We start from the raw sequence: 25,000 nt of genomic DNA on the forward strand, positions 1-25,000 counted from the left end.
ACACTACATTACACTCCATATACACTACATTACACTCCATATACACTACATTACACTGTATACACTACATTACACTCCATATACACTACATTACACTCCATATACACTACATTACACTGTATACACTACATTACACTCCATATACACTACATTACACTCCATATACACTACTTTACACTGTATACACTACATTACACTCCATATACACTACATTACACTGTATACACTACATTACACTCCATATACACTACATTACACTCCATATACACTACTTTACACTGTATACACTACATTACACTCCATATACACTACATTACACTCCATATACACTACTTTACACTGTATACACTACATTACACTCCATATACACTACATTACACTCCATATACACTACTTTACACTGTATACACTACATTACACTCCATATACACTACATTACACTGTATACACTACATTACACTCCATATACACTACATTACACTCCATATACACTACATTACACTCCATATACACTACTTTACACTGTATACACTACATTACACTCCATATACACTACATTACACTCCATATACACTACTTTACACTGTATACACTACATTACACTCCATATACACTACATTACACTCCATATACACTACTTTACACTGTATACACTACATTACACTCCATATACACTACATTACACTGTATACACTACATTACACTCCATATACACTACATTACACTCCATATACACTACATTACACTCCATATACACTACTTTACACTGTATACACTACATTACACTCCATATACACTACATTACACTCCATATACACTACTTTACACTGTATACACTACATTACACTCCATATACACTACATTACACTCCATATACACTACATTACACTGTATACACTACATTACACTCCATATACACTACATTACACTCCATATACACTACATTACACTGTATACACTACATTACACTCCATATACACTACATTACACTCCATATACACTACTTTACACTGTATACACTACATTACACTCCATATACACTACATTACACTCCATATACACTACTTTACACTGTATACACTACATTACACTCCATATACACTACATTACACTCCATATACACTACTTTACACTGTATACACTACATTACACTCCATATACACTACATTACACTCCATATACACTACTTTACACTGTATACACTACATTACACTCCATATACACTACATTACACTGTATACACTACATTACACTCCATATACACTACATTACACTCCATATACACTACATTACACTCCATATACACTACTTTACACTGTATACACTACATTACACTCCATATACACTACATTACACTCCATATACACTACTTTACACTGTATACACTACATTACACTCCATATACACTACATTACACTCCATATACACTACTTTACACTGTATACACTACATTACACTCCATATACACTACATTACACTCCATATACACTACATTACACTGTATACACTACATTACACTCCATATACACTACATTACACTCCATATACACTACATTACACTGTATACACTACATTACACTCCATATACACTACATTACACTCCATATACACTACTTTACACTGTATACACTACATTACACTCCATATACACTACATTACACTGTATACACTACATTACACTCCATATACACTACATTACACTCCATATACACTACTTTACACTGTATACACTACATTACACTCCATATACACTACATTACACTCCATATACACTACTTTACACTGTATACACTACATTACACTCCATATACACTACATTACACTCCATATACACTACTTTACACTGTATACACTACATTACACTCCATATACACTACATTACACTGTATACACTACATTACACTCCATATACACTACATTACACTCCATATACACTACATTACACTCCATATACACTACTTTACACTGTATACACTACATTACACTCCATATACACTACATTACACTCCATATACACTACTTTACACTGTATACACTACATTACACTCCATATACACTACATTACACTCCATATACACTACTTTACACTGTATACACTACATTACACTCCATATACACTACATTACACTCCATATACACTACATTACACTGTATACACTACATTACACTCCATATACACTACATTACACTCCATATACACTACATTACACTGTATACACTACATTACACTCCATATACACTACATTACACTCCATATACACTACTTTACACTGTATACACTACATTACACTCCATATACACTACATTACACTGTATACACTACATTACACTCCATATACACTACATTACACTCCATATACACTACTTTACACTGTATACACTACATTACACTCCATATACACTACATTACACTCCATATACACTACTTTACACTGTATACACTACATTACACTCCATATACACTACATTACACTCCATATACACTACATTACACTGTATACACTACATTAAACTCCATATACACTACATTACACTGTATACACTACATTAAACTCCATATACACTACATTACACTCCATATACACTACATTACACTCCATATACACTACTTTACACTGTATACACTACATTACACTCCATATACACTACATTACACTCCATATACACTACTTTACACTGTATACACTACATTACACTCCATATACACTACATTACACTCCATATACACTACATTACACTCCATATACACTACATTACACTCCATATACACTACTTTACACTGTATACACTACATTACACTCCATATACACTACAGTACACTTCATACACACTATTTAACACTACACATTATATAATGTGCATTATGCCTTTTATGTGCAATATACACCGATCAGGCATAACATTATGACCACTGACAGGTGATCTCCTCATCATGGCACCTGTTAGTGGGTGGGATATATTAGGCAGCAAGTGAACATTTTGTCCTCAAAGTTGATGTTAGAAGCAGGAAAAATGGACAAGTGTAAGGATTTGAGCGAGTTTGATGAAGGGACAAATTGTGATGGCTAGACCACTGGATCAGAGCATCTCCAAAACTGCAGCTCTTGTGGGGTGTTCCCGGTCTGCAGTGGTCAGTATCTATCAAAAGTGCTCCAAGGAAGGAACTATGGTGAACCGGCGACAGGGTCATGGCCGTGTGATCCGATCCAACAGACGAGCTACTGTTGCTCAAACTGCTGAAGAAGTTAATGCTGTTTCTGATAGAAAGGGGTCAGAATACACAGTGCAGGACGGGTCAGGGCTGTTTCGGCAGGAAAAGGGGGACCAACACAATATTAGGCAGGTGGTCATAATGTTATGCCTGATCAACATATGTTTAAATAATCAAGGCAATACATTTACTTTTATTGTATACATGATAATAAAGTATCTCAATGTGTGTGTGTGTGTGTGTGTGTGTGTGTGAGCAGAGGTCAGCGACGGCATCAGCTGTGAGGAAAATGGGTTCGACTGCTATACCAATCAGGACGTCCACTGACTCAGTGCTCCACACTGACTGGGCGAAAAAAGGACGATTTCCTCCGTGGATGTTCTGCCTGAAACGCTTTATTCCTTTCTTTATTATAACATCGCCTATTTCCCCCTAGCGCTTTCCCACAGTTTTCCCTGTTCAGTGTCCGTGAGCTCTGGAACGTCGCTCTATCGCTAAAGGAACGTGATGTATATTCTGTATAGTTGTTTTTTTGTACAGTGCTCATGATGACTGGAATGTCTGCCATTTTATTTTAATTTGACTGTAAACACAGCTGTAATAGGCCACGCCCTTCATTTTGGAGACGAGAAACCTTGAGCAGGGTGTGAAGAATATTTCTAAACTGACCTGTGTGTGTGTGTGTGTGAGAGAGAGAGTGAGTGAGTGTGTGTGTGTGTGAGAGAGAGAGAAAGAGTGCGTGTGTGTGTGTGTGTGTACGTATGTTAGGATTTACTCTGGGACACTCTCCTGCCTTGTCGAAGGGCCCAAGCGACTTCCTGTGTGTTTACAGAGTGCCTGTATTTCTCTTTACTCTTTGTGACTCTTTTTCATATGCATCCATCGATCATTTTCAAGAACGATTTTTACTATTCGTATTTTATGCCTTTCAGTCGTTCAGCATTTTTACATCGACACACTCGAGTTTCGGAAGGTTTGTTTATACTCTGTGGAAAGCAGGAAGCCGTAAGAGCGAGTACGAAGCTTTAAAGGAAAAATCCACCCTGAATAAACTGCACCTTCATTTCAATTTGGAGAAAGCGATGCAGCCATTCCTTCCTTCCTTTCTGCATTCCTGTCTGCTCATCTGCCTTCCTTCCTACATTCCCTCCTGCATTCCTTCCTGCTTTTATTCCTTCCTTCCATCCTTCCTCCCTCCCTCCCTGCACTCCTTCATTCCTTCCTTTCTTCCTGCATTCCTTTCTCCCTTACTTTTCTCTTTTAATCTACTGTAACCATCCAATATCATTCCTTCCTTTTTTTTCTTCCTTTAAAATTACTTCATCAAACGATTAACACATTTATAAAGAACTTCAAGGTCTGAAAGCGATGCAGCGGCGCTTTAATCCTTCTCACCTCGTCAAACAGATTTCATCTTATAGGTCACTAACTAGCTGTGCTGGGACTGACCTGCTGCATTGCAGTGTGGGACTTTGAGTAGAATGTTTGCATCACAGCTTCTGCTCTCATGAATCTATGAAGAAACGGTGAATGACGTGAAGTTCTGTTTCAAAACCTGATCATTAGCCCTAATGTTTCTTAGCATCCTTAGTTACTTAGCATCCAACCAGAATCACTGAAAAACTTCATAAACACTGAAGTAGAAAAATCCTGCATGTGTTTCAGGGTGGATTTCTCCTGTAACACCGTTCTACACTGAAAACGCATCTCAGCGCTATGTGCAGCACTACTGGAAACATATTTACCGGCCTGGACTCAGAACAAGTGTTGATATTTATATACTGTACAGTGATTGTGTCACATCATCATCATCGTCATCTTCATCATCATGGGCTTATTGTATTTTATTCACTATGAAGACTATAAGTTATGGCACTGGTGAAACGAAAAAGTTCACGCTCGCACGAACAAATCGTATTACTTTGTTTTTATTTTGTACATGTCTCAAGGAATAAATAAATACAATATTTGGAAAATTTTTCGATTTGTCGAGATGTCGTGTTTTGTTTGGGTGGACGGTGGATTTCTTTTTTGACCAACAGTTTTATGCATCAGTACCAATATTTAGTTTAATTTCTGTAAATAAAATATTCAGAATTGCTAAACAGAATAGTTATGTAAGCTATTTTCTGTGTAGAAAACGCGTCTAAATTATTTTTTCGCCACATTTATAACCTAAACTTATTTTTAAGTGCATTATATTTTACTCATCTATTTTTAAATAAAAAAAAAAAATTGTCTCTTTTTTTTTTTTTTTTTTTTGGTCGGTCACTCAGAGCTAAATTATTTAAAAATTAGTTAAAGATAAACTTATTTTTTTCAGAATTGCAGAATAAAAGAAGCCAATAAAAATAAATAAATACATTAAAAAAAATCATATGATACAGTATATTAGGATCACGCGTGATAAATCTTCACCTAAAGCATATGAAATTATCAGTGTGTAAAAATATATCACTTTTATATTATTTTTCTTTACCATGTGTCTAGACTTTAAGACATAACTTTAAAGCATCAAAGTCGCAGTATGTTAAAAAATAATAATAATAAATAAAATAAACTACTACTACTAATAATAATTGGCTTGTTTTATTCACAAATTCCTAAAATAAAACAAGATTTATTACTAAATTTGGCCCCCAAAAAATAACCGTTTCCTATTCCAGTTTCGTATAAAAATATGTATTAACACAGAGTTACGTTTTTTTATTCCAGACTTTAACAGAAGCGACATGATATTTTTTGAAGCACTTGCTTCTGTATTTTAAAGTGCAACATTTTCCTTCCAAGCTTGACATGTAAGACATGCTACAAAAAAAATGACAAAAATATATATTAAATATGTAAAGGACAGTACCGAATGTGACACAGTGTAGAATTGTTCCTTACACACCTGACTGAATTAAGTGCGTGTGTGTGTGTGTTAGTCGAGTCTGAGAGCATGAACACACACACTGTTAGATTAGAAGGTCTTTCAGAAATATCACTTTTCACAATTTTTTTTTTTTGGTTAGCAAAACAGATCAGCTTCAGTTTCCCCAATGCCTTAAAAAATAAAAAATTAAATTAAATAATAAAAATTAAAAAAGATAAAAAAAAAAAAATACTCATTAAAAAGGTAAGATGAACCATGACCAGCTCATGATGCACAAATAAGAGCAGCAATTTTCTTTTAAAAAAAAAAAGAAGACAAAATAAAATAAAAAAAAATAAATAAATTAAAAAAATTAACCAAATAAAAAAAAAAAAAAAGGAAAGAAAGAAAGTCTGTAAACCCAGTGGCTTAAATGAAAGTAGTCATTAACTGTATTGCGAGGCTATAAATAAAAAAATAAATAGCTGATGAATGACTGGTCTGCTCTGACTGTGTACTTTCTCCTCCATCTTCCTTCCTTCCTTCACATGTGAATTAGTTTTGGCACCTGTCTGGCCGTCTTTTGAACATCCATCAAGGTTTCGACTGAACTTTAGACTTTAGTAGACAGTAGAGCTGGACATCTGCGTGCGGTCCATCATCTCATCACTGTTACTGAAACGTACAGCAGGAAGTGCTCTCCTGATGGATCTGTGTGACTGCAGCGTTCGAATCAAAAGAACAAAACTGGTGTGTACTTTTTCTACTCCAATTAACTAAAATAAGCAATTAAATGTCATTAATTCCAGTTTTTTTACACTTTCTGTATTGCCCAACCAACATGTACATGGTCTCCTAGTGAGCTCAGAGTTTCTGTAGAAACCTTACAGCTTGGTCCTGGAACCTATTAGATGAAGATCACCTTCTCCGAAGCTTTCAGCAAGAAGGCTCTCACATGGTCCACCCACACTGCTTTATCTAAAAATATAAGCTGTTCTCTCTAAAAACCCACACAAATCTGTGTGGCTGAAAGACTGCAGATGAAACTCTTACGTGAAGTTTGTTACGTTTTAGTTCAAGAGTAAATCAGGAGTTAAAAAAAAAAACGTTGGGCAAAACGTACGAAACACTAAACGTCCAAATAAAGACTTTCCACACGAAAGGGAAATTATTCATGACTCGTGGCTGCATCTTGAGTTCCTCCACCTGATGTTCCACCTGCTGCTTCTCAGCTGAAGTTGGTCTTGCGCAGGTGTCTGTTGGGAATCTCGATGGCGCTGACCTGCAGAGGCCATGATCCTCCCATGATGCCCGCCTGCAGAGCCACGCCCGTCACTACGGCCAGGTCCGGGTCCACGCGCGTGTTCACTTCCTTCCCAAAGTACTCGCTGATGATCTGACGGACACGAGGGATCCTCGTGGACCCGCCCACCAGAACCACCTCGTCCACCTCGTCTTTCTCCAGACGTCCTTCCGCCAGGACCGTCTCGATGGGGGCCAGGATCTTCTGGAAGAGATCTGCGTTGAGTTCCTCGAAGAGCTGGCGGCTGAGCTCCTGCTGGAAGGTGACGCGCTCCTCCTGCGCTCCTGAGGTCCGGAGATGGAGGGGGACTTTAAGGGAGACGGTGGAGTTCACGGTCAGGCTGAGTTTGGCTTCTTCTACGGCCTGACGGAGACGCTGGATGTCCTCCTTTAACGTCAGGGCGACTCCGTACTGCTGAAGCACTCGCTCGCTGACGTGCTGGAAGAGCCGCTGGCTGAAGTCCTGGCCTCCTAACTTATTATTTCCTGTTGGGACGAGATCCGAGAGTTAGACGGTTAAAGGGTTCTCAGACGTCAGAGAAAGTAGCTGTCTGACCCAGATTTGCACGTTTACTACCTTTCAGCTTAATAATACAATCAAAGCATCAAAACCAAATACACCTTAGAATTCATTTTTACTAATATAGAGCAGAGTGCAAAAGTTTGTACACCCCCCACTACTACTTAAAGAAGTATGCGATTTAAAATCATAGTTATTCACCAACGATTATACGATAATGAGCCGATTAATAGAGGTTCGCCTTAAATGTCGACCAAATGTGGGTTCTTTTTTCCTCTCTTTCTTAATGCATTCCTCGATCTGCTCAACTCTTGTTTCATTCGGTGAATTTCGGAGACATGAGATACTCCAAGGTTTGTTTGGAGCTCTTACTCATGTTGCATGGATGTTGTCGGGTCTGGTGATAAAATCTGTGTTAAACATTGCAATGTAACATCATGTATCATATCACATCAGCCTTACAGGTTTTCTTAATGTAAGGAGGAAGGAGTCTCTAGTGTCAGAGGTAAAGCTTTTACGTTTTCTGAGAATTTGTTTTATTAACTTCTTAAAATTGTTAAAGAGCAACCTTTAGTCTATGAGACTATATTTGTGTGTGTGTGTGTGTGTGTGTGTGTGTGTGTTCTGACCTGCCATGGCCCTGGTGAGGAACATCCCACCCTGCTTATTGAGCAGAGACACATCCAGTGTTCCTCCTCCTAGATCCACCACCAGCACGTTAAACACGTCCACTTTATGAAGCCCGTATGCCATCGCCGCTGCCGTGGGTTCATTAATGACCCTCAAGATGTCCAGTCCTGAGGAACAAACATTTGTGTTCATTGTAGTTTCTGATTGGTTTCTGTGCAGCTGCAAATCACAGGTTTATATCAACACCTTATTGTTTCTATGGTAACGACTTATAATCTAATCTAATATTAATCCTCATGTAATCTAATGTAATACTCAGATAATCTAAACTAACACTGAAAGTGGTTTATGAAAGTGAAATAAAGAATGAAATACACAGCTGTTGTTACTGAAGCACAAAATCTCGAGTCCCGATATGCAAATGAAGGCCACATGATAATGATTTCAAAGCAAAAGGAGGCGGAGCTTAGGCATTTGTGAGACTTTCCAATTTGCATAATAATGCATCTGTACTTCTTCACAAGGTAAAAAGTGTTTCATTTAACCAAGCTATTTTTAATCTAAAAACTAAAATTTTCCTAAACCAGATTTCTGCTCTAATTTTAAGCACGCTGTCTTGCTTGGTTGATAATGTTATGTTCATAAATGCTCTTGACATCTGCAGGAAGTCCTGATCGTGTTCCTTAACCACTAACCTACAGCTGCGATGGAGAAATGAACTGCTGCATGAAGAGAGTGTAGAATAAGCGAGCTGTGTTAAGGGCCTGACCTGCTAATTCGGCAGCTCTGATGGTGTAGTTCCTCTGTCTCTCGTCGAACTCTGCGGGCACTGATATCACCGCTTTGTCGATAGGAACCCCGAGGTGCTGCTCGGCCATTTTCTTCATCTTTAACAGTAGCCGAGAGCCGATGAACTCGGGCGTCACGGTGAAGGTGCTGTTGGTGTGGAGCAGGAACTCGGCACTGCCGTTATTCAGCACGACCTGGAAGAGCAATAACGATGTCAGACCACTTTTATGCACAACATTCATATCAAGTGTAATGGCATGGAACATCGCTGACATTGGAGACTCTTTCCATAAATGTTAAACAAACACCTACAAAAAGAAGGTTTCTCCGCATTAACGGTTACAAAAAGATGTGTAACCTTTATCACATCCTGTACATAACTTTAACTTTTCTTCTTATTTATATTGTTAAAAACCAAATAAACCACAACCTCATAAATTAAATGACAAGTATTTATTTTCTTTGCTTTTCTGCTAAGGGTGTGAATACTTTTGCGCACTATGCTTTATGTTGCATACATCATACCCTGCGGTAATTGTGCTGATTTTTCAGAACTCCTTCATACCCTAAATTACTGAAAAGAGGAAGAACAAAAATTAGAATAAAGGTGCATCTTTTTTTTTTTTTTACCTTGAAGGGGTAGCGAGAGCTCTCCTGCTCCAACATCTTCTGATCAAAAATCTTCCCAATAAATCGCTTGGCATCGTAAACCGTATTCTGTGGGTTGACATCAGCCAGCTCCTGGCCTTCGTGTCCGGCGTATACTCCCGTCTCTGTGAAGGACACCACGCTAGGGATGCTTTTTCTACCCTTCTCGTCTCCAATCACCTCCACGTCTCCCGTCCCTGGCTGGAAGACTCCTACAGAGCAAAACGTCGTCCCGAGATCGAGCCCGATGACTCTGGGTTTAGGAGGAGGAAGATACTGCTGGCCTAGATATCCAGCTAGGAATAACGCCAGGATCACAGAACCTGTACAAAAAAAATATGTATGTATGTATACACTACATTACACTCCATATACACTACATTACACTGTATACACTACATTACACTCCATATACACTACATTACACTCCATATACACTACATTACACTGTATACACTACATTACACTCCATATACACTACATTACACTCCATATACACTACATTACACTCCATATACACTACATTACACTGTATACACTACATTACACTCCATATACACTACATTACACTGTATACACTACATTACACTCCATATACACTACATTACACTGTATACACTACATTACACTCCATATACACTACATTACACTGTATACACTACATTACACTCCATATACACTACATTACACTCCATATACACTACATTACACTGTAGACACTACATTACACTCCATATACACTACATTACACTGTAGACACTACATTACACTCCATATACACTACATTACACTTTGTATACACTACAGTACACTTCATACACACTATTTAACACTACACATTATATAATGTGCATTATGTCTTTTATATGCAATATACACCGATCAGGCATAACATTATGACCACTGCCAGGTGAAATTAATAAGACTGATGATCTCCTCATCATGGCACCTGTTAGTGGGTGGGATATATTAGGCAGCAAGTCAACATTTTGTCCTCAAAGTTGATGTTAGAAGCAGGAGCGAGTTTGACCGAAGGGACAAATTGTGATGGCTAGACCGCTGGATCAGAGCATCTCCAAAACTGCAGCTCTTGCGGGGTGTTCCCGGTCTGCCGTGGTCAGTATCTATCAAAAGTGCTCCAAGGAAGGAACAGTGGTGAACCAGTGACAGGGTCATGGGCGGTCAAGGCTGATGCACGTGGGGAGTGAAGGCTGACCCGTGTGATCCGATCCAACAGACTAGCTACTGTTGCTCAAATTGCTGAAGAAGTTAATGTTGGTTCTGATAGAAAGGGGTCAGAACACACAGTGCATCGCAGTTTGTCGTGTTTTGGCAGCAAAAGGGGGACCAACACAATATTAGGCAGGTGGTCATAATGTTACCCCTGATTGGTGTATAGTTATGATTAGTAAAATGTGGAATGAACTCATAATTGTGTTTACGGTTTTTAGAACAAGCCCCGTCCCCAGGGGTGGGCCAGAAACGTTCTGAGTATCATTTTATTGGACGAACACAAAACTAGTACAGGATGAGCCATGAAAAATGTTAAAAATTTCAAATCAGACTCTTTTCTTTTTATTTTTAAAGATATACTATCATACTTATGTCCATAATATTACCGGACATTTATAACAAAAAGCTCAGAAATACTGAATTTAGCTTTTGTGAGAACCTGCATCACAGACTGTACCATATGTTCCTAAATCTTTCCTTTAAACCCACAAATATCCTCATTATTAACACGTTTTTCTAATATATATATAATTTATTTAATAATTTGTCATGAATCTTGGTGATTATTATAAACATTATAAAGCAGTTGTCAGTGTTGAAGATGACGTTATCCGGCTAGCTATGAAACTTAGCTGGCTAACCGAGATCATCTTACGTGGATGTTACATGTAATATACCATAAGTTACAAAAAATATATACAGTTAATTACGTTCATTATTACCGTTACCTAGACAACTGCATTGGCTTAGTCGCTCGAGACCCGGAAACGAGCAACAATCATTAATCTATGTGAATAAACTATCTCTTTTCCACTACTTATTGCTAAATAATCGGACCAAACAGCTAGCCCGAAAAATGACTCACCGATTATAGACATTTCTCCTGCCATTTCTGCTCCCGATGTTTTAATAAATAACGCTAGCTACAATGACGTTCGGTAACTGAAACCAAGCCGGGAGACGAACATTTTTTACTACACGCATGTACACGTCCACCTAACGGGAGAACTTCGTGTTTATGGGAAATGTAGTCTTTTCTCCCTCACATACAAAGCGAATGAAATGGTTTTAAAACTACATATCCCAAAATGCTGTGCGTGGGCCTCTTTACGGAACATGATGGAGGTTCCGCCTTGTACGCACTATTGTTTCACATACCATGTAACGAATGAAATTATTTAAATAAAAATAAATAAATAAAATGCGTTTCTAAATAAATTAATAGCATTTACACGTATAAAAGTAATTCATATGTAATACTGTTTGTCTGCCTCATTATCCACGCCGAATAGATACGTCAAGTCTGTCGCCATATTGGAAAGGTCAAGATTAGCCGCCGAAGATGTTACGTACCGATAAAATCATATTCTGCGTGGTGTTTAGGCTAAACAAAGTGTAAGCTTCAGGTATGACTATATTAAGATTAGTTTATACAAAAATCTCAGACATTTTAACATTTATCAAATGAAATAAATATATAAGCAATAATAAAACACCTGGGATACTATGTATGTGTTGAATTTTTCACTTTGATTTAATCTTAATTTTTTTTCCTCAAAAAATCTTTTTATGCACTAAAACTGGCTATGAAGTTGCCACTATTTCTATTTGATTATTAAAGTGACCGAATATTACTGAATATAAACACAAATAACATTCTAGTAACAAAATACTAAAATGCTTTGACAGTGTTTATTTATTAATTTATTCATGTATGTATTTTTTTTATCTATCATTAAAAGTATCGTTATAATGCCTAAACCTTTTACCTTTTAGTAATAATATCGTTTTAAAGGTAATTTTCGAAAAAAACTCACAAAAGTTGAGTTAACCCCGCCCCAACATGAATCGCATAGCTCCACCCCTTTGCCTTAAAAGGCAACTTAAGTGTTTCGGTGCAGCTGCTGTTTGTATTTCAGACAGCAGGGGGCGCTCAAAACAACAAACTGCTCTTAACATGGATTTGCGTAAGATTACCTGACTGGATTTCACTTGTTTACAGCAATTACGATTTAATATTTTTGTCCAATTTATTAGAAATCGAGCAAATATAAACATTTCTAATAATACTTTAGTATTAGAAGTGAGAAACTGGTATTAGAAGTGAGAAGATAGCCAGTGTCAAAATGGAAAACCCACTCCAACAATGATCAGATTATTGGTTGAAAATGTAAGATTAAGACAAATTTAATGTCAAACTAATAATTTATTAACTCTTAATGCATTAAAAATGCAAGAATATATCCATATATACAGTTTATACAGTAATGTTTATATTAACACACAGAACAACAGAAAAGAGTAAAGAAATTTCATGTATAAATACATAAATCAGCAGATATGTCAACACAGTAATCTACAGACATCCCAAAGACACACGTAATGCAAATATTTGATTTGATGAGTGGTCATAAAGCATCACAGCTCAATTCAGAGAAGAGAGATGTTAGTGTATATCGCCGTCCTCTCTGCTTGTGTCTGCACACTCCTTTGGGATGAAACAGCCTGAGTCTCGAGGACAGTCGCTGGCCTCCTCGTCGTCTTCCTCACACGTCTTCTCGTTCAGCTCGTCCCCTGTGTTAGCAGATTGTGGTTAGAGTGTGAGAATCTACTACTGCTGCTTAACTACATCACAGTGAAGCAAACCGGGTTTCTGACCCGAACGGAGTTAATGTTAATGAAATGATTGGATTTCTCACTGGTTATTAAAGTGTGTTGTGTGTGTGTGTTTTGCAGCTCAGAGCTAGCCACAGGACATCTGTCTGTAATATTCTGTACATTAACGCTCTGAACACATTAACATCAACAACAACAGCAACAACTTGGGACGGTTTCCACAACCCTGAGTTCAGCAAGTGACAGCAAATCACCATGGCTGCTCTCAGCATGTAAATGAAGAAGCAGCGGTCCTGACTCATTTTATATCTGACTCACAGCCAGAACATCATTCATTTCTATATACTGATTGAAAACATCCCGTAAGTCCATTGTCATTGCACTGTGTAATGAAACACCAGTGTAGTGGTAAAAAGGGTTAAATGACACGTGATTATATGAAGTAACAGCTAACGGCTCTGTATTTTCACTATTATTTAGTACTCTAGTAATCTGTTGGATGATACGCACGACCTCGGAGCTACAAAACCCTGATTTCAGACCTGACGCCTGTATTAGTGTCTAAATGTTCTCTTTTTTACATATGTAATGAATATTTATGACTATTAACATTACTATAATATGATCCGTAATGTATTTACAGGTGCAGACACAATTATATGCTGTATTTAAACCAATCAAGCATAACATTATGACCTGCCTAAGATTGTGTCGGTCCCCCTTTTGCTGACAAAACAGCCCTGGCATGGACTCCAATAGATCCCTGAAACTCTTCGTCAAACTCACTCAAATCCTTACACTTGTCCATTTTTCCTGCTTCTAACATCAACTTTGAGGACAAAATGTTGACTTGCTGCCTAATATATCCCACCCACTAACAGGTGCCATGATGAGGAGATCATCAGTCTTATTCACTTCACCTCTCAGCGGTCATAATGTTATGGCTGATCGGTGCATATATTAGTTTTATATTAGATATATAACACAACCATACAAAAATGGCTGTAAATAATTATCTGTAAGATTTTAGGGGGATTTAAATGAAAAGAAACTAAATCCATGATCAGATCTGAACACAGATTAATCCAGTTCTCCTGTTCTGAATCCTGAATATAAACCTTTTGTACAGAATCCAAACCTACATCCAACATGTCGATCTGATTAGTCTGATCAATGAGCTCAGTTGGATTCGGGCTGGAGGAAAATTCTAACTCAGAGGCCTTTCTGAAGAAGAAGAAGAAGAAGAAGAAGGTTTTGATACTCACGGCTCATGATATAAATGTCCTGTGAGGCATCGAGTAGTTTGCGTCTGTGCTCAGGATCAGTGATGTTCAGCTCAGTCAGATGCTTCTCTTTCAAGTCCTTCAGGTCATCCACAGACTGGTAGCCGTTCAGGAGCAAAGTCGAGATGTATTCCTGGGAAAGTTAGACACGTGCATGTCAAAATTCAACCTTCTCAATCCTTCACTGAGTGCCTGCATTGGCAAATAGTGTGTGATTTTAAAATAAATAAATAAATAAATAAATAAAATTCAGAATTAAAATTTCAATTTCTAATTAAAATGTTAAATTATTATTCAAAATTCTATTTTGAATTTGAGCAAAAATCATCACTTATATTGAAATAATGTCATATTAAAAATTCCTATTAAAAATTAAAATTTTAAAATGTTATGTAAAAGTTTAAATTCAGAATTGAACAAAATCATAACAAATATTGTTTTATATGCAAAATCCCAATTTTAAATTCAAATTTGAACAAAATCATAGCTAGCATTAATGAAAAGGGTTTAATTTTTAAAATAATATTTACATTATTATTATTCTTATTATTATCATCATCATCATCATCAATACCACAGCTCAGAAATCGAATGCAGGATTCTTATTGGTCAGATTGTGTTGATTAATTTTCTATAACAGTAGCTTTGATTCATATATGTTTTTTTCGACATTTTTATTTGCATTAATTTTTATTTAAACAATAACAATTCTAATAATAAATTAGATTAGAATAAATGAGTTTCTAGAATAAACAATTCTTTACACAGCTGTGAGTTTTACTAAACTGATTCACATTTATACAGTAATCTATTCTAGTTTGTATTTTAGATTCATTTACAAATTCTATGTATTAAAGTAGCGTCATGTGTCAGGATGTTTACCTCTAAATTCAGCCTCTCTAGTAACTCCAGCAGCGTTTTGGGTCGAGGTTTTTTGGACAGTCGCTGAGGCCTGACCTTAAGTGCCTCCTCCTTCTCTTTCTCTTCATTCTTTTTCTCCTCCTCATCTTCTCCTTTATCTTTTTCTTTCTCCAGCAGCATATCCACGTAGATAAACTTGAAATTCCCTACTTTATTGTTCAGCATGCCCGTCCATATCCCCATCGGAGGTTTGCTTATGATATTGATGATATCGCCGACCTGTCAGAAAGGTAAACAAGTTTGTTATATACGAATATGCAAACATTTCCTTCTGATGCCAAGTTACAGAGTCAGACGCATGACGATGCCAAAGTACATAAAGCAGATGGCGGGCTGACCTTGAGATTGAGTGAGTCCGTGTCGTAAGGACTGGGGAAGAAGGCTGTGTGTACTCGGGCTCGTCCACAAAACGGCCCTGTGTAGGACATGTCCTCCTCCAACCTCAGGCTGTTTCGGTTACTGGACGTGTCCAAGCTGCTGGTCATGGCATCTGAGAGAGTGAGGAAGAATGACAGGTCAGCCCTCATGATTTTACACAGTGTGTTATATTTATTTTTTCAGAGGAGGATGTGTGAGTGCTTACTGGAAGAGCTCTGTCCACTGGAGAGACTTTCTAACGAGTTACTCGAGTGGTTTGTAGCTTTCTTTAAATGAGAGCTGCTCTCTGTACCTCCTTCTGTTCCTCTGTCTGTGTCATCACACTGCGAAATGATTCAAAACAGTTAAAGGTGGAACAGCAAAAATAAAATAAAATAAAATAAAATAAAATAAAATAAAATAAAATAAAATAAAATAAAATAAAATAAAATAAAATTTAATTAATGAATTAAAAATCACAGTATAATAGTCAAGAAAGAAGCCAGGGCCATCTATTTATATAAAATATAACAATGTTATTTTCACAAGGTGATCCATTAAATAGCTTTGATTAATTCCATTAAATTAATATTAACTACCAATTAATCAGCTATTAATGTATCCTGAAACTTTACAATGTTCACAGATACCAGTGAAAGTTTCAGCAGAAGTGGTTTTGTAACATTCCTCTTTTTCTTTGCACTTGCATAATAAAATAGAATCGATCATAGATTACAATACATTATCATCACACGTAAACGTAACACAACTCAGTTTACTCTTAAAAACAGAGCGCTTGAATTTAAATTCAGATTAATTGGAATATATTGCGCAATTACACCAACCAATAGACATCTTTCAAAGGAGGGGTGGGTGTTGTGGTGCCTTGCGCGTGAAATTTCCATCTGTTATTTCCATATCATGACGTGTTTCGTACTAATAAATGATCACGTCCATTACAATCTTGTAAACAAAAGAAAAACATTTCTTCAGCACAGCAGGAGGACATTTTAGCCGGTAATCAGTTTTGCCTCATAATTACAGGAGACAGTTTTCTGAGTAAAACTATAGGTTTGTAAGAACCAGGGAAGTTAAACACGTCCTCTGACATCATAAGGAAGCTTGCTTATATTATCAGTGTTGCAAGCTCATGTGTGCTTCCCTGTGACTCACCGTATCCTCAGAGCAGGACTTCATGTGCTTCTTGCCTAGCTTCATAGTCATTGCGATGGCCTTCATCTTTCTTCCCAAAGTGTTCTGCTTGTCTTTCTTCTCCACTCCTGACTCACCCTCAGCCTGCTCCAAACACAAGGCATAATGAATATTGACGTCTATATACAGGCCGCGTCTGCTGCCAAGTGCTGAGTAAGCTCAGAGCTCTGAGCAACATCCCACTTAATCATTCACAGCATAGAGTAGCAGTTTGTAGTGCCCTAAATTTAGCATCCCCCCCACAAAAAGATATTTTTTAAAGTGCAAATAGAAAATATCTCTACCAGAGCTGTTCCATCTTCCTCAAGCTTGGCTGGTGAGTTTGGATGCCTGAGGCCGTCAAACTTTCCGAAACTGGTGGATCTCTGTACGAGGGGGGAAAAGATTTAGGTTAAACATTAAACCACGCACACACACACACACACACACACACACACACACACACACACACACTATGCAAATACAAATTTCTGAAATGAATAAACACCAGCTGCTTTGAAGTCATTAAAGAATTGCTCATATTGACAAAAACCATTGGACCCCTAAAATCGCTCCTTGCTGATATTATTCCATATGAAAAGAATTCACCATCTACTACAAGTCAATTCACACAGATTTCTCAAACTGGAATGTTCGCTTTAGTAAGTCTAGAATTGAAGACACATCCAATATGTTTTTTTAAGTATATAAATCAGATATTTTACATTCTTTCAATTGACCACATCGGCAAAGCAGTGCTTGGACCCCTGTGATCGCTTTTTGCTGTAATGGTTTTGTAACAACATTGAAAACTAAGGTTTTAGTGTCAGGTTTTGAAGTCAATAAGAAGCACATAAAGTCTCTGATCATGAAAGCACATTTATTGGAGTTTCTAAAATCATAATCAATTCACATAATCAATGAAATCTTATTTAAATCCTCTGACCATGGCTCAGGACAGAAGGAGTGTCGTATTAATGTTTCTGACCCAAATACAACAGACACATTCATTTAACATTTATCTACATTAGATAATTTAATACTGCATACTTAACAATTTTCTTTTCATAATGCAAATATCGATTAAACCTTACCTTTGGTTTGAGGTTTTTAGGTTTATCCGAAACATTTGATGCTGCCCTTTGAAGCATGGCCTTATTATTTTCTTAATATTATCTTACAGTTGTATTATTTTATTAATCCTAGCCTGCGTGCTTGACCTTTCAATCTAAAGTGCTAACTGCAGTGGTTCCTCAGATGAGTCTTGCTTTCTGACTTCCTCAGATCACACACAGGATGTGTCACAACATGTGTTCTGTCTGTTATCGAAGCAGTTTTAGAGGGGGAAAAAAATTAATGCTTGAGTCTGCATTTGTGGTCTGCTTGATAACCACTTCCCAGTCATTTCAAGGAACTTACATGAAGCAAATAAGCACACGCATGATGGCAAAAAAAAACAAAAAAAAACCTTTCACAAAATTAATGCTGTGATTGGAATGAATTCTATCCAATCCAGAGGGATTATTCTTACTGGGATATACGTTTATATGCAAAGATCAGTTGGATTTATTCAGGAAGTGAAAGTATAGAGAAGAAAAAGTAGCTTTTGCCCAAGTTGCAAAATCTGGTCTCTTTATAAGAGGAAGTATCAGTATACATAAGCATACAGGAACACAGAAACAGAGACGTCATTTTACTGAAAGTGTACTTCTCATATTTCCCAACCGAGTTCAGAACTATTCAGAGATTTAGTACAATATTGGTTTATTATCTGTGTGTGTGTGTGTGCGTGTGTGTCATTAACTTGAAACTGTAATCTGTTTCTCACTGAATCATATTAAATAAAGTTAAACATGTCTTTAAATGGTCTTCTCTGACACATATCATACATGAAAACCGGACATTTTGTGTTGCAGTCTTTAAAGATGTCAGCGTAAGTCGATCCTAAAGCGGTGCCTGGACCCCTACAATCGCTGCTCGTTTGCAATTGTAATGTTTGGATATCAGGTTATTAATCCAATATTCAACAAAATGCACAGAAGCGAGCTGATTCGTTTCTCTAACCCTGCAAAGACATTTTTGATGAGCCTGCACACACGTCTCTTAAATAATTCATATTCTTTGTGCCTTATTTCTGCAAAACTCATCATTACTGGCTTGACCTATTTCCAGGATTTTTATTCTATTTTCAAATCGGCTGAGTGCAGGGATTTTATATATATATATATATATATATATATATATATATATATACACATAATTTTTTTTTTTTCAGAAATATCTTCTGTCGTCTAATCTTTCCAGCCTTTCCTGTCAATGTAATCTGATCCTTATGGTTCATGCAACGAATTTTTGGTGTTTTTCTTTTTTTACATTAAAGAGAGGAATCCAGATTATTCTCCAAACTGGTGAGTACTGTGATTCACAATCCTTACCAACATGTCTCAATTATTGGCCTGATATTTCTCCCTGTTTGGATTGAATTAAGGATCATTACAAAAAAACCTATAATAATTTAAGCAATCCATAGACATTCAGACATCAGACTTCCCAAAGCCCATAGTCCAGGAGTATCAGGTTATAATCCGTGTTTTGTTTTGTTTTTTGAGCACATCAAGAAAGAAACAAAGAGCATAAGTTCATTTCTTCTCCATTTGTGAAGGTTATATAGGAGCAAACCTCCAGCTGGCACGTGGTGTGTTCACGCTAATAATAACGCAGAGGCAGGAACTGATTCAGGAACTGATACTGAGGTAGACATGAACAGGGATTTTTGTGTGTTGGACTTTGATATGGTATTTAATTTCCTTTACAGTAGACTAACATCCTTTATGTATGCCACATGACCAAGCTCCACTGTTGTGCAACTGAGCAAGGCCCTTAACCCTCCCTGCTCCAGGGACGCTGTATCATAGCTTCCCTTGCGCTCTGACCCCAACTTCCTCAGCTGGGATATGTGAAGAAAAGTATTCCACTGTGCTGTAATATATTTGTGGCAATAATAAAGGCTCTTGCCCTCAGTTCTTCTTCAAATCATTGAGTAACACTGAGTACAGTGGTTCAGTGTAATGTTCTGCTGGAAATCTTGGATCCTGGCATTCATATGGATGTTACTTTGACACGTATCTCCTACCTAAACATTTCTACCAACTAAATATCCCTGAAAAATCATGAAATCCCTTCATGGCAATGATATTCCCTAATACTATTACAGTGGCCTCTTTCAGCAGGATAATGTGGTTTGATACACTGCAAAAAATTGTTCCTGAATGGTTACCTGAATCTCAGTCTAAATGAGGATTTGTGGGATGTGCTGGACAAACAAGTCTGATTTATGAAGGACTTCAAGGAGCTGCTGTTAATGTCTTGATACACGTATCTATCAAGACTATATATTTATATATATATCTATATTTATAGAAGTAATATAAGTGTTTTTATTCAGGTTAGTTGTACTGAGTTTTAGCATATCTATCTATCTATCTATCTATCTATCTATCTATCTATCTATCTATCTATCTATCTATCTATCTATCTATCTATCTATGAAGCTCATATGAAAGTAGACACTAAGGGCTGTAAGAATTTATAGTGTTTTATAATATGTAATATGTATATAATATGTATTTCTGTTTCCCTCTAGCCTACTAAGAGCAATATATTCATAAAAATGTTTGAAAAATGCAAAAATGTTCATTTTTTTTCTACACAAATGTTTGTATCTTCAAAGTAAATGTTGATATTAAACCCATTTCTGCTCTCTGCTATGCTTGTTCATCTACAAAGCAGCTCAAATTTGATCTTCAACCACTAAAAGTCGGTGTAAGGTTCTCCAAACGAGGGAAAAACACACGTCACACACTGTAAAACGAGTCCTGTCCTATTTTACATTTGACTGACAGTAAAAAAAAACAAACATTCATTTGCTTATACTAATTGAAAACGTCCCTTAAGTCCATTTCCATTCAGTAATGGAACATCAGTGTACTGTCTGCTAAATAAATATCTATTTATCATGTACTTATGTGTTTAACTCTAACCACCTTCTTAGTCATTTTGCTGATCTACAGGAGCTTGTGGGTGATTGCTATCCACCTGCACAGCAGATCAGTAGGTGGTGGTTTTCCCCTCACTGATTTTTTTTCTAGCCACAAAGAATTATTATTAGAAAGCAGGATGCTACGTAGGTTTATTTTTTTAGAATAAGAACATTAACCATTTAAACTGCTAGCTTCTACATCACTCACCATTATATTTCCATATCTTAATACCATCAGTTCTGAAGTGGAATAAATTATAGCAGAAAAAAATTCAAGTCAAGTCAAAGTCAAAGAAGCTTTATTGTCACTTCAACCACATATAGCTGATGCAGTACACAGTGAAGTGAAACAACGTTCCTCCTGGACCAGAGGTGCTACACAGAACACAGACAAAGTACAGTGACGCAGACAAACATAGAGCTAAATATAGAGATTAAACTAAACTATACTTAAGGCGCAATCTTTAAACTAGACATAAAACAGAGGTGCACAGGATGACGAGACAAGACAGTGCAGACAAACAACATGTAGACCGACTCTGTGCGAAAGAACAGTGTATACAGTGAGTGCAGATATTAAAGTTAACATGTAAACAAGATCAATATAAAGTGTAAGTGTAATGTAAAGTGACATATGCGTGCAAACAGATTAAAAATACGCTCGAATTTCCTGGATACTTTTGCGTGGTTTCTGAAATCTGACATTTTCTACTGCACGAGAACGCAAGGCACATGGAAATATGGAAACAGAAACTAACCCACAAATGTTTATTTTTATTTCAGGTATTTTAGAGGTTTCTTTCTTTAGGTTTCTGTAGGTTTATCGTGGTTAATTATAATTCTACTGGGAGGGTTGTGACAGGAAGGGCATCCGGCGTAAAACCTGTGCCAAATCACGCGGGTCGATTGATCCGCTACTAACAGCGGACCCTGCAAGTGTGCGGGACAAACGCTAAGAAAAAAAAATAAAAAATCGTGGTTAATTCTACTATATTATTTTATCTCGGTTCAATTTTTATTTCTGTGGTCTTGGTTTTTCCTTAAAATGCTTACTGTATCTGTACAACAAGGAAACTGTACTGTAAAGCACTTTCAAAAAATCCAGGCATTTTATTTATTTATTTTTTTCAGAGATGTGAGAGACATTACTACACATAATAAAGTATTTTTTTTTGTAAATAGCTGTTATATTTAATTAGCAAGGCTTAGTCACAGTCTAAAAATGACACTGTGGTGTTCCACAAGGCTCCATTTTAGGCCCTGTATTGTTCTCTTGTTTTCCTTTTTTTTTCAGTAAGAAATCATTTTATTTTCTACTTCAAATGTTATATCTGGATTTCTGTAAAGCTGTATTGTGACAATGTCCTTTTGTTAAAAGCACTGTATAAATAAAATACAATTGAATTTTTTTTCTTTAAATATTTTTTCCTTAAAACTCCAGCATGTTGGTCCAGAGAACATTAGGAGTGATCTGTTGTGCTGTTAATATTTTATAGGAACTAAATAATGTTTATTTATCATTTTTAATCCAATTTTAGTCTTTGAAAAAAAAAAAAACACAGGCTAGGAATGAGAATAAGGAGGTAATAATATAACAATAACAAGAATTACTTTTTTGTCTTTCTTTCTTGACTGTAATTATTTTTCCTTTCTCTATCTATCTATCTATCTATCTATATATCTATCTATCTATCTATCTATCTATCTATCTATCTATCTATCTTTCTTTCTTTCTTTCTTTCTTTCTTCTTGCTTGCTTGCTTGTAATTATTTAATTTCATTGCAAAGGTACTTCCTGCATTTTCTTTCTTTCTTTCTTTCTTTCTTTCTTTCTTTCTTTCTTTCTTTCTTTCTTTCTTTCTTTCTCTTTCTTTCTGTAATTATTTTCCTTCATTTTCTGTTATTATTTTTCTTTCTTTCTTTCTTTCTTTCTTTCTTTCTTTCTTTCTTTCTTTCTTTCTTGCTAGTAATTATTTAATTTTATTGTAATTATACTTCTTTCTTTCTTTCTTTCTTTCTTTCTTTCTTTCTTTCTTTCTTTCTTTCTTTCTTTCTTTCTGTCTTTCCTGTAATTACTTTCTTCCTTTATTTGTTTGTTTTTTTTCTTTTTTCCAATCAGCAGAGTGGAGTGTTCAATCCAGGAAAGTAGAAGCATCACTCTGCTGTTTTCCAGAATATTTTATTTTATTCACTTTGCATTCTGAGCACTTTTAGAGAATGGAGTTTAAATACAGGACGCCTGGCTTGAAACAGGAAGCGGATGTGTTGATTGGATTGGGAATGATGTTTTCAGGCTTGGCTGGAAGTGTCTCTCCTGGATCATGTCCTAATAAAATGATCCTAGTTCCCTAAAAGACTATTTGGAACCAAGCCCTTGAACACAATTATTCTTGTAAATAAACTACTACTTACATCACGTAAATCCATGCTGGTGATGGAGCACACCATTCCCGGAGGTGAGGACGCTTTATTCCGGCTTTGACCATCAGTCAGGCTGGTAATGGAGAAGTCCTGCGGATGGATGTGGTACACGGTGAGCGGTCGACGGCAGATGGGTCGGTCTGGTGTCCAGGCCTGTAGATGATCTGCAGGGTTACTCCAGTGCCCATGGATTTGTCTGTGTCTCATGGAAAAGCTGGAATTCTCCAGGAAAAGTGGTGCATGTCCTTCTCCAGCTGCTAAAAATACATAAAAATGCATCAATAATTTAATATATATTATATTAAGTTTTAGAAATCAGTGTTTATTCATGAATACCGTTCGTCATGGCTGATGTTCGGGTCTCAGGTCTGTCAGGAAGAGATTTCTGGGTCCTATTAATGATTCCTGCTGCGTCTCCCACCTCTGTCTGAGACAGTCCTGTCTGTTAGGGCATAGATAAGAGAACTTTTCTTTCTTTCTTTCTTTCTTTCTTTCTTTCTTTCTTTCTTTCTTTCTTTCTTTCTTTCTTTCTTTCTTTCTTTCTTTCTTTCCCTCCCTCCCTCTGTTTGTCTTTCTATCTATCTATCTATCTATCTATCTATCTATCTATCTATCTATCTATCTATCTATCTATCTATCTATCTGTCTGTCTGTCTGTCTGTCTGTCTGTCTGTCAAGAAAGAAGGAAAAAATAGACAGAAAAGAAGGAAATTCCTTACTTTATTCCTTTGTTTGTCTGGTCTTTCTTTCTTTCTTTCTTTCTTTCTTTCTTTCAAGCCGCAGATAAAAAATTTTCATGACATAACCTGTTGCTTGTTCTTCTGTGATTTTTGTTTGTTGAAAAAAAGAAATGATGTATTAAAGATAATTATGTAAATAATGAAATAATTTGGTTATCATGAGCACATCAGCAGTAGAAATTCATTCCCGCCTCCTAACAGCGTGATGAACGTCTGAGCGGAAATACCTCACAGAGCTGCTACAT

The 25,000-nt window shown here is 36.6% G+C and overlaps 4 protein-coding genes across 10 annotated transcripts in view; 1 reads left to right on the forward strand and 3 right to left on the reverse strand.

The window, feature by feature from the left end:
- gdpd5b (glycerophosphodiester phosphodiesterase domain containing 5b) overlaps positions 1-5,190 on the forward strand; it is a 62,576-nt gene extending 57,386 nt beyond the window's left edge. For all 4 annotated transcript variants that reach the window (XR_009206982.1, XR_009206983.1, XM_058413594.1 and 1 more), the window contains one exon: positions 3,471-5,190. Coding sequence is in view for 2 of the 4 variants with exons in the window: in XM_058413594.1 (XP_058269577.1) it covers positions 3,471-3,538 (68 nt within the window). In the remaining 2 variants the exon portion in view is untranslated. The remainder of the gene's footprint in view (positions 1-3,470) is intronic.
- Positions 5,191-5,216: 26 nt separating this feature from the next.
- On the reverse strand, positions 5,217-12,182 carry hspa13 (heat shock protein 70 family, member 13). Its single transcript, XM_058413597.1, has 5 exons — positions 12,053-12,182; positions 9,937-10,277; positions 9,287-9,500; positions 8,517-8,684; positions 5,217-7,853 (listed from the first exon to the last, which is right to left on the reverse strand). Exons 1-5 carry the CDS (start codon positions 12,075-12,077, stop codon positions 7,294-7,296), a joined length of 1,308 nt encoding a protein of 435 aa, XP_058269580.1. The 5' UTR covers positions 12,078-12,182; the 3' UTR covers positions 5,217-7,293.
- Positions 12,183-13,396: 1,214 nt separating this feature from the next.
- samsn1a (SAM domain, SH3 domain and nuclear localisation signals 1a) lies at positions 13,397-18,856 on the reverse strand. 2 transcript variants are annotated; one of them, XM_058414581.1, is made up of 8 exons: positions 18,650-18,856; positions 17,861-17,941; positions 17,538-17,663; positions 16,591-16,708; positions 16,346-16,497; positions 15,969-16,226; positions 15,069-15,219; positions 13,397-13,761 (listed from the first exon to the last, which is right to left on the reverse strand). In XM_058414581.1, exons 1-8 carry the CDS (start codon positions 18,704-18,706, stop codon positions 13,634-13,636), a joined length of 1,071 nt encoding a protein of 356 aa, XP_058270564.1. In that variant the 5' UTR covers positions 18,707-18,856; the 3' UTR covers positions 13,397-13,633. The 2 variants fall into 2 exon arrangements, with proteins under 2 accessions (XP_058270564.1, XP_058270565.1); XM_058414582.1 differs by having other exon boundaries at positions 13,398-13,761; positions 17,538-17,660; positions 18,650-18,855.
- A 4,827-nt stretch (positions 18,857-23,683) lies between these two features.
- LOC131368444 (uncharacterized) overlaps positions 23,684-25,000 on the reverse strand; it is a 13,066-nt gene continuing 11,749 nt past the window's right edge. Inside the window, exons 6-8 of one of the 3 annotated variants that reach the window (XR_009207041.1) lie at positions 24,983-25,000; positions 24,352-24,457; positions 24,248-24,272 (exon numbers count right to left, since the gene is read on the reverse strand). The exon at positions 24,983-25,000 is cut by the window's right edge and continues 62 nt beyond it. Coding sequence is in view for 2 of the 3 variants with exons in the window: in XM_058414583.1 (XP_058270566.1) it covers positions 23,935-24,272; positions 24,352-24,457 (444 nt within the window). In the remaining variant the exon portion in view is untranslated. Of the gene's footprint in view, positions 24,273-24,351; positions 24,458-24,982 lie in introns of all 3 variants that reach the window. The other 2 variants (XM_058414585.1, XM_058414583.1) reach the window with 2 other exon arrangements.

Source organism: Hemibagrus wyckioides, linkage group LG17, assembly GCF_019097595.1.
Source record: "Hemibagrus wyckioides isolate EC202008001 linkage group LG17, SWU_Hwy_1.0, whole genome shotgun sequence".
In the NCBI taxonomy this organism is placed as follows: domain Eukaryota; kingdom Metazoa; phylum Chordata; class Actinopteri; order Siluriformes; family Bagridae; genus Hemibagrus; species Hemibagrus wyckioides.

Excerpts from the sequence above, each read along its gene's own strand:
- hspa13 (XM_058413597.1), bottom strand. The coding sequence starts at position 12,077 with ATGGCAGGAGAAATGTCTATAATCG. Across the intron at positions 10,278-12,052 it reads AGGAGAAATGTCTATAATCG|GTTCTGTGATCCTGGCGTTA; the intron begins GTGAGTCATTTT and ends TTTTTTGTACAG. Across the intron at positions 7,854-8,516 it reads CCTCACCAGGGCCATGGCAG|GAAATAATAAGTTAGGAGGC; the intron begins GTCAGAACACAC and ends TCGTCCCAACAG.
- samsn1a (XM_058414581.1), bottom strand. The coding sequence starts at position 18,706 with ATGCTTCAAAGGGCAGCATCAAATGTTTCGGATAAACCTAAAAACCTC. Across the intron at positions 17,664-17,860 it reads AGGAAGATGGAACAGCTCTG|CAGGCTGAGGGTGAGTCAGG; the intron begins GTAGAGATATTT and ends TTGTGTTTGGAG. Across the intron at positions 16,498-16,590 it reads CAGTGGACAGAGCTCTTCCA|ATGCCATGACCAGCAGCTTG; the intron begins GTAAGCACTCAC and ends TCACTCTCTCAG.